This window comes from Durio zibethinus, chromosome 6 (genome assembly GCF_047325235.1).
Source record: "Durio zibethinus cultivar Kanyao isolate XHJ-2024 chromosome 6, ASM4732523v1, whole genome shotgun sequence".
NCBI lineage: Eukaryota > Viridiplantae > Streptophyta > Magnoliopsida > Malvales > Malvaceae > Durio > Durio zibethinus.
This window is the reverse complement of record NC_143167.1, coordinates 1,712,331-1,725,830: the sequence shown is the minus strand read 5'-3', so window position 1 is coordinate 1,725,830 and position 13,500 is coordinate 1,712,331. Positions and strand designations below refer to the sequence as shown.

At 33.9% G+C, this 13,500-nt stretch overlaps 3 protein-coding genes across 6 annotated transcripts; 2 read left to right on the top strand and 1 right to left on the bottom strand.

The window, feature by feature from the left end:
- Window positions 1–768: 768 nt before the first annotated feature.
- On the top strand, window positions 769–3,774 carry LOC111286682 (PGR5-like A protein). 4 transcript variants are annotated; one of them, XR_016342668.1, is made up of 7 exons: window positions 769–1,347; window positions 1,436–1,498; window positions 1,596–1,682; window positions 2,099–2,336; window positions 2,594–2,667; window positions 2,868–3,136; window positions 3,391–3,774. XR_016342668.1 is itself a non-coding variant. In XM_022876804.2 (7 exons), the coding sequence occupies exons 1-7, from the start codon at window positions 1,129–1,131 to the stop codon at window positions 3,448–3,450; spliced, it is 840 nt and encodes a 279-aa protein (XP_022732539.2). In that variant the 5' UTR covers window positions 769–1,128; the 3' UTR covers window positions 3,451–3,774. The 4 variants fall into 4 exon arrangements, 2 of the variants coding, with proteins under 2 accessions (XP_022732539.2, XP_022732540.2); XR_016342669.1 differs by having other exon boundaries at window positions 2,868–3,095; window positions 3,391–3,530; XM_022876804.2 differs by having other exon boundaries at window positions 2,868–2,966.
- Window positions 3,775–4,227: 453 nt separating this feature from the next.
- On the bottom strand, window positions 4,228–6,336 carry LOC111286683 (uncharacterized). Its single transcript, XM_022876806.2, has 4 exons — window positions 6,018–6,336; window positions 5,654–5,757; window positions 4,582–4,711; window positions 4,228–4,471 (listed from the first exon to the last, which is right to left on the bottom strand). Exons 1-4 carry the CDS (start codon window positions 6,132–6,134, stop codon window positions 4,433–4,435), a joined length of 390 nt encoding a protein of 129 aa, XP_022732541.1. The 5' UTR covers window positions 6,135–6,336; the 3' UTR covers window positions 4,228–4,432.
- Window positions 6,337–6,568: 232 nt separating this feature from the next.
- On the top strand, window positions 6,569–12,099 carry ORP3C (OSBP(oxysterol binding protein)-related protein 3C). The gene is made up of 10 exons (XM_022876802.2): window positions 6,569–6,875; window positions 8,228–8,321; window positions 8,647–8,763; window positions 8,837–8,909; window positions 8,988–9,106; window positions 9,340–9,461; window positions 9,581–9,757; window positions 10,202–10,346; window positions 10,783–10,961; window positions 11,645–12,099. Exons 1-10 carry the CDS (start codon window positions 6,778–6,780, stop codon window positions 11,889–11,891), a joined length of 1,371 nt encoding a protein of 456 aa, XP_022732537.2. The 5' UTR covers window positions 6,569–6,777; the 3' UTR covers window positions 11,892–12,099.
- The last annotated feature ends 1,401 nt before the right edge of the window (window positions 12,100–13,500 follow it).

Sequence of the window (13,500 nt, the reverse complement as noted above, 5' to 3'; positions counted from 1 at the left end):
GTAAACTACTTTTATAGTATAAATTATATAAAAAATATTTGAATTAAAAAATAAAACTAATATATTAAAATTTAAAAAGTATATTATAAATAAATTTTAAAAAATAAAAAAATCACGAAATATTTTAAAATTTATTCTAATAAATATTAATTTAAAAATATAAAAATTATAATATAAAATAATAATAATTAATTTTAAATAGAAGTAAGTTTCTAATTAACATATTAAATTAATAATATTGATTATTATTAATTTTATATATCATTTCATTAAAAAAAATTTCTCACCTTTTGGATAAAAATTAAATCACTCTCAAAAATAATAATTTAATCACTCTCAATGATTCAAAATCATCGTTACGTAAAATTATTAAATGATTACTAAATAAGATAATTTAATTATCATATATGTATTACCATGATTATTTGAGTAATCATCTCATACTAAATATCACCGTGATTATTTGAGTAATCATTCTATACCAAATATCACCATAAATTTATTTTATATGTAAGGAATTATCTTCATGTAACAATAAATAAGCGATAGTAGTGCAAAGATTAAGGTATTTATTTATTTAATTTAATAATTTAAAATATATAATATAATATAATATTAAAATAAAATAAAAAATAATATGATTTAAAATAATTATTATTATTATATATAAATTTAATAAAATTAAAAAGTTATATTTTATATTTTTATAACGATATAAATTATAATATATAATTTTTATATAAAATATGATAAAAATAAATAAAATTTAATGTGGCTATGCTGTACCAGCTATTGCTTGAATGACAATAGATCGGCGTTCGACTCCAGCTGACATACCGTGTCTTTTTCTTTCGGCCGAACCTAAAACCAGTGGGCCAGAAACAATCACCAAAGAGGAAATATCAGCCAGAAGATCAGAACAAACCAATCAGATATTTACGCGCCCAAAAACGAATCACAACCTTAAATCCACCGTCAACATATATAAACACAAACCCTCAAATTAAAAAATCATTGAATTGTTCTTACCTTTTAGTGGCCACAAAATCATTTCCAGCAATTTCCACACATGCTCGGTTCACAACGGCGTTTGTAAATAGCAGCAACCTTTTTTTTGGGGGCGGTTTCATGGCCGGCACGTGCCATTCCATTAGACCTCACGTGATCGGGTCCACCGTCGTAAAGCTACCCTTATCCCGGACCAAACCTCCGTTTTCGGTTCGGGTCTCGGGTTTCTCGGCCAAGACACAGGGCTTCCCCACCGCCAAGGAGGAGGGTCCTTCTTGCATATTCGTTGGCCCTATCGAAACCGCCAGTCAAGAAACCTTAGAAGCTCTCTATCGCCAAGTAAGAAACTTTTATTACTTTCTCTAATTTTAACAACTAAGCAATTTTAGTCCAATTAATTAAAATTTTTGTCCTTGGAAATGATTAGGCACGGGATGCTTATTACAGTGGGGAGCCTTTGATAGTTGATGACATGTTTGATAGAGTCGAGGTAACCAACTTCATTTATATTTTTAATCTTTTTGAATTAATGCTTTTTTTAATGTAATTTTTACTGATATATAGCGAATGGGTTCTTTTTTATACAGTTAAAACTACGTTGGTATGGTTCGAAATCCGTTGTTAAGTACCCTCGTTGCAGTATTAGGCGACATTCTACTTATGCTGATGCAGAGGTAATTCTGTTTAGAATCATATATTTGTTTTTGTATCATTGTTGTTTGGTTTTTAAGTTCTGTTCAATGCTTTATCCATTAGGAGGTTTAAGAAATCCGGATTCGACTTGTTATTGAGAATTAGTAGTAATCATGTTAGCATATATGACTCTTCAACCTAATCAAAGTAAAAAGTAAAACCCATTTATGCTGAGATGCACATCATCAATTTGAATGATTTACACCCTGATTTTTTCAGCTTATAGCTGATATGGTTGTAAGGTCTTATATGATACTTTCTCTGTATGCTAGATATTTTCCATAGTTTGATTTTTGATACATTGTATGGTTATGTTGTTTTGGGTAATGGTGGTAGGTTTTCTTTTTTATTTGTATTTTCTTTGATTGAATATTGAGTTGTTCTGGATGTAGGGCAGGAAGATTTGTCTCAAGTTTTGGTGTTGGCAAGCATATGGATCTTGATTTTTGCACTTGGCTGTACATTGTGTCTTGTACCTATCATTTACACCACTAATCTATCGAACCAAGATCCATTCAGCTCAGATATTTCCTATGGCAGCCAAGCATCCAATTTTGAGTTTCTTGCTACTGTTAATGGCATTCTCTTCATCGGTATTGGGTCAGTGGTTGGATATTCACTTGCATCGGCTGCTGGTATGACTTCTAATAAAGCAGTTATTTATCTTGCTTTCGACTACTCGCACAACAAACCGTATTATAAAATCTTTTAAAAAATGTCTTTGATCCAGCATATTGACTTGTAATGTTGAGTAATTTCAAATGAATTTGAGTTGTTGGCTAAATCTTTAAATCATAAAAAAAAAAGCTGAAAAATAGATCATCATTTGCTTGTTTTTATCATTTTTTCTAAAAATAATTTTGTTCTGTTGACTAAATCACACTTTCTCCAGTTCGGGTGCTTCAAAGACTGTGGAGAAATGACTTGGTAGCTCTGAAGGGGGCATGCCCAAATTGTGGGGAGGAGGTGAGTCCTAGAAATTGTTTCTTGCACTTGTTTTATGTCTCAGAACTCAGAAGGGTTATATCCTTCTTATCTCTTCAACTCATCTTTAGAACTAGATATTAGATCTTCTCCTACAAACATAACCATATATTTAGCATTGCCTGAAATTTAACTCAGAAGGCTTCCAGTCAGTCTTAACTGATTTTAGCATTTGCCTGTAGGTATTTGCATTTGTCAAATCAGATAAATTCAATGACTCCCCCTATAGAGCAGAGTGTCATGTCTGTGAATGCGCTCTAGAATTTCGTGCCAAGGTTGAGGTAATGTAGTCTGCTTATATTTTTATACCTGGATAATATTTTCTAATCATGTTCCTTTTTTTTTCAAACTCGTTTAAATGAGGTCCTAAGAAGGTAGTCAAGCTTTAGCAAGAAATGAAGACAATAAGTGTGAGCTACCATTTCATTCTAGGTGTCTGATGGTTTGCCAAGTAATGCCTTCATTGAATATGCTTTACTATCATCAGTTTTTTTAGTTTCCCCGGGTTAAATTCAATGTTTCCTAGTCTTTTTATTGTTTAAATAACTTGAATCAGCATACAATTTTTTTTTTGTGCCTTCATAAGTTTTTGTACCATAATTTCTGTATAACAAGCAATAGGAAATAGGGGAAAACTACTCAGTTATTTTCTAGGGCATATTCATAGGTTTTTTATTGACATGGTTGATGATTGTTTTTGTGCAGCAATCTGTTTCGAGACTAGGGAGAAGATGGGTATATGGCCGCGTATACCTCGTCTCATGAAGAGGCAGAAGTCGGAGGTTGATGTGAGCCATCTGCAAAGCATAGTAGCCTACACCACTCCGTAACTGTTAAAAGAAGCAATCATTCTTTCCTCTTTATTTTTCGATCTGTTTTGAGGGATAAAATAAAAGGATCTCAGCAGAAGGTTTTTTGTTACAGCTAAATGGTGGAGTGCTGGACTTGTTATACCGTTGAATTTAACTGATGAGACTCGTAAAGTTATTTCTGTTGTTGTTGGAGAATAATTGTTAAAGTTTTTGTTATAACTAAAGACTCGAGCATCTTCCTTTCAAAAAGTAATAGTAATCTTCTGTTGCTGGAGAATGTTATCGTCATGCAAAAATGAGTCTGCTTAGATCATTGTCCTCGTTTGTGCAATTGACTTGATATGGGTAGTGATATTTTTGGCTCCCAAGTGGGGAGGCTTAGGCCCTTCTATCAGCCGCATTGTAAAATATAAAGAACCTCCAAAATTTTCCAGGTTTTTTTTTTTTTCAATAATTAAGGTTGTTAAGGACTGAATCTGATTATTTGAACTAAGAACCAGAAATCTGAAATACACCCTCTTCGAGAAAAATAAAATAGAAAACAGATAATATCCAGCTGAAAAACACCACACTAACTTAGCCTTGATATGATATCAACCAGAAAGATCACTGGCAAGAAGAAATTTGAAGCAAGAAAAACAGTGTTTTGTTTAGCATCAGGTACTTGCACGACAAACTGCTACATTCTGTGGGTTATTTATGAAGTTAACATTGAAATCATGCATGTATATACCTTGATCAAAAACTAGCTTCATGATTTGCAAAATCAGAATGTTGTACAATGAAACATAAAAAGCTATAGCTATTGGCATTTCTCAAGTAAGAAAGTTTCTCATTGTTTTCGGCAATATTGAATGGTTCCTCATCTAACGGAGTCAAATCCTTGAAATGGGACTTAGAAACAGAGGGCAGCCAAATTGATGATACATCGCATATCAAAAGTGGGCCAAGCTGTATACCAGAATCCATGCCAACTGAACAGAAAATGAGGGTTTTGTTAGCTGTAAACATGGGAAAAGCTCCCTTTCCGTAGGCAATGCTGACATTTGAACATGAAAGAAATAATGAAATGTTATTTAAGTACCAGAAAGAGAGTTATTGAAGCAAAAAGCCCTTCTTGAAGAAGGGCTGCATGACCACCAAAATTTTCTTCATCAATCTTTAGGATCATTGCGTAATAACCATATATAATCCCAGTGGATACAACCAGAAAACTGCAAACAAAAATCAATGCCAAACCATTAACTAAAAGTTTAGCAAAGAAAAATAATAACAAAAACAGATACACTACTCTTATTTGCTTATTGAATGAATTCTTCACAAATAGTAGGTGGAAATCAAGACACACAATGTAGGGGAAGTTGGCAGCATAAATCCCTCAACATGGATATACAGAAATCTTGAAAAAAGACAGTGATGTTTCATGTTGGCTCCATCAAGACAACATCAATAGTCCTTTCAGAGAAATGGGACGATGACATGCACATTTCATGCTAAATAAATGCAAGTTGAAATCTTATCTATTTAACTAATCAATTCCAAAACAACAGTAATGCTTAGTAAATTCTAAATTGTCAATACAACCTAGGTAAAGTACATCAAAAAGAACCAGGGTACACAAATGTATATGGACATGTGCAGCTTTAAGTTAAAAAAGCAGAGATTTATAAAGGAACTCCACTGGATAAAGGTGCCATCCATGTAGCAAAATGTGCCACCACATTTAGAGATTAAATGCTGTTGCAGGAACCCAACAATTATATACTAAAACACACTCCGGTATAGTTAAATTTAAAATCAAATTATCCCTGCCGGGCTGATAGCTTAAGATAATGTTAGAATCCTTATTTACAAACAACTCAATCGCTAAGAACTATTGGTGATTAACCGTCAATGAATCTACGATTTTATCAAACTAAAACACCGTATGTCAACATCAATAGTTCCATCCAATTACACCAGTATAAATTCCAAAAGCCCTACTCCTATTTACAATTACCGAGAAACCATCACAAAAACATACCTGACAGCTAACATCACAATATGTCATCTGAGAAACTAGTGAACTCACCAAACTTGGGCCAGATTCAACAATCCAATACCAATCCAAAACACTGCAATTTACAAATGCATGCAACATGAATCTGATAACTTACACGAAGATCCAAATGCCTCCAACGACAGGGATTGCACCCCATAATAAACCACAGAAAAGAGCTACAACTTGTCGAATCCAATGCAATACATCTCCTAATTGATCCTGCTCCAAAAATCAACCAAATCCCATCATCAAAATTCTTCTTTTTCAATGTACCCAATTCAGTACCACTCATGATCATCCTATTTAAATCCCATTTAACAGGAAAAAAGAACCCATATAATTCAACTGCTTCTAGAACTGAAAAAGCTCAATTAAGAGCATAATTAAAGTTACAGTTACTATTTCACTGTAATTAATAGTAAAATTTTCAAATAAAACCAACAAAATTAACGATTAAAAACAAAAAGAAAAAGATTTACCTTGTCCCAAGAAGCTTCTGGATCTAATATCTTGGCGAATTTGAACGGAAAAAAGTGACCGTTTTCGTGTTGCTGATGTTGCTGCGCATTCAATTTAACTGATTTCACTTCTTTCATAGTAAATTCTGATTGAATTTTTGAAAATTATTTTCACAAAAAAAGAAGTTATAAATTCTATGATTTAATTGAAAGTAATAAGCAAAAGAGAGAATTTTTATTAATTTTGAGGTTAAAGTTGAATTAGGGTTTTGAATGGGGGAGGGAAAATATTAAAAAAATTTCGAAATGTTTTGATGTAGATCTAAAAGCCAGTGGAATTGGATCGGATGTCTGAAGAAGAATATGTATTTTTAAAATAATTATTATTTAAAAAATATTATAAGTTTATATGGGCCAAGTCCAGCCCAATTTTCTAGATTGTGGTCCTGCCATTCACGACACGTGAAGAGCAATCGCCAAAATTCAAATATATCTTGTCGTTGGATTCGCCACGTTCTTCACGAAGAGCGTGAGATTTTACTACATAACCCAATAAAAAAGGTTCCGCCAACGAATTCCACCTCTTATCCTCGCTGTTTTACTAAAATTACAGATTCACCCTCCTCTTCTTCTTCTTCTTAACTCTTCAATATTTTTCCATTCTCAAAATCCAAATGCCCCTTCCTCTTTTCCCCACTTTCCTTCCATTTTCTGAATAAACAAACATTCAATTGAGCTTTTAACTTGAATTCTTGAACAAATTACAAAAGAAATTAAAAAAATGGCAAGTCCGAAGAAGAATCAAAGTAAAGGATTTTTCGCAGCGATGAGCTCAGGTTTATCTATGTTTGGCAATGCTATGCACAGATCTGTCAACGGGTGAGTTTTCTTTTCCTGCTTACGACGTCGTTTTTTTTTCTTTGCATTATTTGTTTCTTGAATTTGATTAGATTGTTCAATTAAGCATTACCTCGGGAAGCTAAATCGTTTAGTTTACGGTTCGAATTATACGATTATTTCTTTAAATTTTTGAAATTTTCTTGCTTTTATTTTAATGATCTGTTACTTTAACTGATTTGACATTTTTTATTGGTTATTTTCATCATCTTGAAATAGTTAGTTGTTCATTTTAGGTTGATAAAGAGGAAAAAGATTGCCGGGGGTTTTGTGGTTAATGATGATGTTGTTTAAATTTGATTATAGATTAGTTCATTGAATGCTTAAAGTTCCAAATTCAATTTGAAATTATGATCTTTTATTTTACGCTTCAGAACTTAAATGATTTTTTAAAAAAATAAAATAAAGATTCTTCTTTGACACCTTTCTTACTTAGATCCAATGCAATGCAATGCAATGGTTAATGAAATCATTTTTTCTTGTTCCAGACAATGCAATTCAGGTCAATTTAATTGATTAAATAAGTTGAGTCTACTTCCATGTACTGAAGTCATTTGGTTATATTATCGTTTCGTTCTAAACAAGAACGCTAGTGCTTTCCTTACATATCAAACATAATATACTGTCAACTTGAAGGATTTGATGGCTAGGTTTGTTTAATGGGTGTCTAGATTGGTATGTTTCATGATTAATGCTGTGAATATCTATTAATTTTATAGGTTTCTTCTTCTGAAATTTTGTCTGTAAAAGGTGTGCATTGCAGTTCTGTTCTCCTTTCCAGGCATCGTGCTATATGACAAAACTCAGTTGGTTTGTGTCTTGCTTTTACCGTTTTCCCCCTTTCTTAGTGTAGCCTTTCCAACAGAATGCTTAAAGGTTGTTCGTGGAATTGGTGGCTCATAACTGCTTAGACACCTTGGATGGTGTTTCGGCAAATTGCCAGAATATTGCTCTAGTTCTCACTAATCTAGAACTTCTTGGTGTCTGTTTAAAGATTGTTGATTGAATAAATCTTGTTAGTTTCTGTGAGTGTAAGAGTTTAAGTTAGTAATTTACAGCCTCTCATATTTGCAAACTTCATATTATAGGTTAATCCTAAAGTGTTCTTTTATGCACTTCTTGAGAAAGGTGATCAGACTATTTGTTTGATTTTGGTGTCTAACTTTATAAACATCTTGCTTGCTACATTTGCTTGCCACTTTTCATTGTGAATTATGGAAATAATTGGTATGCTTTGACTCCATTTATTTTTTAGTTTCCATCCTAATCAAGCTTTCTTATTCGTCTGTTATAAAGGAGGCATCGTATTTTTTTCTTCTTCCTATGGCTTTCAGGTTACTTGGTTATGAAGGAGTAGAAGTCATAAATCCAGAGGGTGGAAAAGAAGATGCCGAGGAGGAAGCACAGAGAGGAAGGTGGAAGCAGGAGGTATACATCTTTATAACCATGTTATTTAGATCTTTGTTTTATAGGTCGGTTGAACAGATGCTCTTTTTGCGTTGCTCTCTCTATCTCTGGGAATTTTTAACAATGGTTGAATTGCTCTTTTTTTTTAATGTTTCTTTGAGTATTAAACTGAGGTTGTATTTGAAAATTAATATTTGAAGATGGAAAGAAATAGATCTTTGTACTTGTAGCTTTTTCTCTTCTTTTGGGCTATGGAGATAAAGACACATTCTTTAATCACTTTATTTTTACTCGTTTTATAGGTTGATGTTTTGACTACTCTTCTTTTTATTATTTTTATTGTTAGGAACGAGAAAGCCACTGGAAGATGATGCACAAATATATAGGTTCGGATGTTACATCAATGGTGACACTTCCTGTCCTCATATTTGAACCAATGACTATGCTTCAGAAAATGGCAGAGGTTTGCCTTAGTTAGACGAGGTTTGTTAGCATTTTTCTTTTTCAATATGTGAATTCACTACGCCTTTTTGCAGTTAATGGAATACTCCTACTTGTTGGACCAAGCAGATGAATGTGAGGATCCCTATCTCCAGCTGGTGTATGCAGGTGAGTATGCTTTGTTTATTTTATGAGGCACGTTCTAGTTTTAATTTTGTAATTAATGAAATTCATGATCCTGTACAGCATCATGGGCTATATCTGTGTACTATGCCTACCAACGTACATGGAAACCTTTTAATCCTATTCTTGGGGAAACATATGAGATGGTTAATCATGGAGGGATTTCATTCATTTCTGAGCAGGTGAGTTTCAAGTTATTTGATTATTTTAAGCATTTTCTCTTTCATTCTTATATGTATGTGCGTGCTACTTGGTGCCTATCAATTTCTATGCCTTCCTCTCCACTCTCTTTCATGTTCTGAAAACAATTCTAGGATCATGTATGTTTAGTTTTATCAACTTTAACTCATGAAATGTATGTTCTCTTAACTTTATTTGTTATTTTCTTTTGTTTTGAATTATATTATCATTTCAGGTCAGTCATCATCCTCCAATGAGTGCTGGGCATGCAGAAAATGAACATTTTACTTATGACGTCACATCAAAGTTAAAGACTAAATTTTTGGGGAATTCTCTTGATGTTTATCCTGTTGGAAGGTAATACTCTTGTTGTGTACTGTAAACTATGTTATTCCCCCTTTGTCTTCTTGTTTCTCGGTTATAGATATGGTTAATTTCTGTTTGAAGGTCATATTCATGTGGGTTATTCTTTGCAGAACACGTGTTATGCTTAAAAGAGATGGTGTGGTTTTAGATTTGGTGCCTCCTCCCACCAAGGTTAACAATCTGATTTTTGGACGAACTTGGGTTGATTCACCAGGAGAGATGATCATGACAAATTTGACTACTGGGGACAAAGTTGTTCTGTATTTTCAACCATGTGGCTGGTTTGGGTATTCTCCGTACCTTGTTCTGACATCTTATTTTTTAAGCATAATTTAAGCATTTCTTTTTCTGTCATTTCTATGTGGTGTACCTTCATATGGAATTTAAGGTAATAGCATTCCTATGTGGAATTCTTTAAAATGAGTGCTCTGAGATGGTATTTGATTTGAAGGTTTGACTTGCATCACATTGTGTTCCCATTTTGTCATCCAGGCTTGTTCTCTCTGTCTCTGAGGCTTTTGTGTGCACAGAACTGTATCTAAACTAATTTAATGGAGCAATTCATGCCAATTAGATACATATGTTTTATGTACTTTAATCAGTCCCTTTCTTCTTAAAATTTGTTTCATGTCTCTCTTTGTGTTTGTAATATGCTTATTGTTACATCAGTTGCAACTGGCTAGTGCTTGGTGGCAAACTGGTGACTGATTTACGGCATTATTTGATTGCAGAGCTGGTCGCTATGAAGTGGATGGTTATGTTTATAATGCTGCTGAGGAACCAAAAATATTGATGACAGGGAAGTGGAATGAGTCAATGAGCTATCAGCCATGTGACATGGAAGGGGAACCTCTTCAGGGCACAGAATTGAAAGAGGTTCTTTCTTTGAACATTTTCCCTTATCATACAATAGTAACCAACTGCTTTAGTTAACTTCTTCTTTATAATGTGGAATGGATGCTTTTTTTTTTCTCCTAGCCACTTATTGGTTATGGCATCAGGTTTTAATTTTCCTCATAACGTAAATATCTACGAGTAAGGTGGTGGCTAGCCTTCTTATCAGTTGCATATGTGGTTGAGATATTTCTTTATGCATTTCATGTTTAATGCTTGGTTGGCTTTCATTTTATTTTGTCAAAGCCTTTTACTTTTCTTGCTTTCACCTAAATGTTAGAAATATAAAATGCAACCCTTCTGTTTGTGCTTCTATTTGATAATTTTTAGTTTATATCTGAGCTCATGAACAAGCTTTTGACTTGTGACTAATGAACTTAATCCTATTTATGACTTCTGTATTTTTTTTGGTCCGCAGGTTTGGCATGTTGCTGATGCTCCAGAAAACGACAAGTTTCAGTACACATATTTTGCTCATAAAATAAACAGCTTTGACACTGCTCCTAAGAAATTGTTAGCATCAGACTCCCGTTTGCGACCTGATAGATTTGCACTTGAGAAGGGTGATTTATCCAAGGCTGGTGCTGAGAAGAGCAGGTCTCTCTCTCTCAGACACACATACACACACACACACACACATAACAAAGATACTTGCTAAAAATTGTTTGCACGCATCCCAAAAGTCAAAATGAAGCTGTGAACAACTGAAATGAATTGAGGGATCTTTAGCAATCAATACATGTCTCTGTCATGCATGATATAAAGAATGCCAGCAACCAGTTCTTAATATCTAACCATGCATTATCCTTATCTGATCTCATCTGGTCAATGCCATTTAAAATACAAACCACTATGGTGATGCATCAATTCTAGCAGGTATGCTTTTGATGTCAATACATTGATCAACAGATGCATAAACTTCCTTGAGGATTGTAGTTTTGAAAATTTTGTAAGATAAGCTCTCCATCTTGATTACCATTACTCCACAACTGTTCATAGAACAGGAAAATTAGTGGGGGCTCTTCAATAGGAACGTGCTTTCTTTGTACCTTGACCGGGAAGAAAAGAAAACAGAGAATTCAATGGAAGATTTTAAGCATCATTTTTTATTTTCCCTTCAGCCCCATCTGTTAATTTTCTTGTGCAGTTAAATTAAAAACAAATGATAAAGATCAGTGAGTTACATATTTGGAATGTTTACTTACCTCTTGGTTTCAGAATATTAATTCTTCCTTACAATTGCAAGATATTTAATTTGAAGCTTTTGCTCATTTTTTCAGTTTGGAAGAGAGACAGAGAGCTGAAAAGAGGACACGAGAGGCCAAGGGCGATCAGTTTACCCCTAGATGGTTTGATTTGACAGATGAAGTCACAGCAACACCTTGGGGTGACTTAGAAATCTATCACTACAACGGTAAATACAATGAGCATCGAGCTACTGTAGACAGCTCAGACAGCATCAATGAGGTTGACATTACATCAATTGAATTCAACCCATGGCAGTATGGTAATTTATCTACCGAATAGGTATTGGTATTTTAATGTATACCTTTTGGATTTTGCAGTTAGTTGATATAACCTTTTGGTTTGATATGTTGAAGCAATATGTTGTTGGTATGTGTGCGTTGTATCCCATTCCATAATCTTATTGTAATCATCCCTGGGGAAATTTGTAACTGTTTCAGAACTCTTTTCATCACTTTTCTTCCAAATTTCACAAGAAACTTTTTTTTCATGACCATAGCGGATGACAGCACATGACTAGCATCAGAATAGATGGACGGAAAGGATATGCTAGGTTCTACTTTCCTAGGTCATGTTCGGCAAACTGCTTTCAATATTTCATGGCAATATCACTGATTTACATTTCTGTACGTATTTATATGTGGTGGAACAAAAAAAGAACTGTTGGTATTGCTACCAGATGCCATTTTGAAGTATTTACAATTCCTAGTCTATGATATTGTGATTTCTTTAGTAATTACCAGTTGCTACAACTTTGCTCTTCATACTTGTTTTCGATAATGCAGCTAAACCATGTATAAACCAACTGCATGCGGTAATTTGCCATTATCCAAGGTTTGATTCTGAACTCATAAGTTAGCTGTGAAGTGCTTGTATTACAAGAGCATGCGAGTATTACCTTTGAATATTGCTGTGAATTCATATAGTGTCGGTACTTTGTACCATCTTGAGGTCGAATCAATATGCAAGATATGCTGCCTTCAACCCCAACACCACACCCAAAAACTGCTACCATTGAAATGTGTCTTAGAGAAATCACTTAATTGTCTCTACAACCTATGAAGGATAAAAATGTTTCATGTAGTTTGAAGTGTTCCATGGCAATATACTTGAGGACCAGCGGCCTGCTGCTTATAATTGGAGGCAACATTTTGCCCCTTTTTTCATGGCAAAGAAGGGGCTTTATGTCTCCAAAACTTGGGTAGCATAAATCGCCTATAGCCACTATAAATCAGGGCGAAGGTTGCATCGTACTAGGAAAAGATTTTCTATGGGGCAGGAAGGTCTTGTTTGGGAGCAGCTCACTTACAGTTCATCAATCACAACAAAAAAATTATGTAAAGCCAATCACTTGCAAGAGTCAGCTTTACAGCTATGCTTCTTTTATAATTGTTACGTAAGAAAAATGAAGTTTAAAAGATTTTATATTGTTTTTGCACCGGATTAGTGATAAAGACAAAGTCGATGTCCCCATGTTTTAACATGATGTCGCCGATGCATGAACGTGCAATGATTCAACGACAGGATTAGATTTAGATTAGATCCAATCAGGTTATGACTCGTTAATCATGATCAGAATTTGAACTGAAGAGGCTCTCAATTTGTCACAAGTTAGCTTTCTTTTTCTTTTTTTTTTTAAATCAAGTGGAAAGAAAACACGTACACAAACTCACACACTTAAAAATTGGCTTTCTCGGTGCTAGGGAGCATTTGGCTCTGCGGCATGTTGTCTTCGGCGCTTGGAGGATCGTTCAGATTCGAGCGTAATTTCCTTCTTAAAGTAGTAAGTCCTGTAGTAAGATCTTTAAGATCAAAGCTCAATGAACTTGAGGTTTAATTCATATTTATACAAATATTTTTTTAAAAATAATACTATAAATTTAAAATTTAA

Bases quoted from the DNA above. Each gene is read 5' to 3' on its own strand.
- LOC111286682 (XM_022876804.2), top strand. From the start codon at position 1,129: ATGGCCGGCACGTGCCATTCCATTAGACCTCACGTGATCGGGTCCACC. The intron at 2,337-2,593 runs GTATGACTTCTA...CACTTTCTCCAG, and splicing joins TTCACTTGCATCGGCTGCTG to TTCGGGTGCTTCAAAGACTG. The intron at 2,668-2,867 runs GTGAGTCCTAGA...ATTTGCCTGTAG, and splicing joins GCCCAAATTGTGGGGAGGAG to GTATTTGCATTTGTCAAATC.
- LOC111286683 (XM_022876806.2), bottom strand. From the start codon at position 6,134: ATGAAAGAAGTGAAATCAGTTAAATTGAATGCGCAGCAACATCAGCAA. The intron at 5,758-6,017 runs GTAAATCTTTTT...TTTTTGGAGCAG, and splicing joins CAGAAGCTTCTTGGGACAAG to GATCAATTAGGAGATGTATT. The intron at 4,712-5,653 runs GTAAGTTATCAG...TTTTGTTTGCAG, and splicing joins GGAGGCATTTGGATCTTCGT to TTTTCTGGTTGTATCCACTG.
- ORP3C (XM_022876802.2), top strand. From the start codon at position 6,778: ATGGCAAGTCCGAAGAAGAATCAAAGTAAAGGATTTTTCGCAGCGATG. The intron at 8,764-8,836 runs GTTTGCCTTAGT...GCCTTTTTGCAG, and splicing joins TGCTTCAGAAAATGGCAGAG to TTAATGGAATACTCCTACTT. The intron at 10,347-10,782 runs GTTCTTTCTTTG...TTTGGTCCGCAG, and splicing joins AGGGCACAGAATTGAAAGAG to GTTTGGCATGTTGCTGATGC.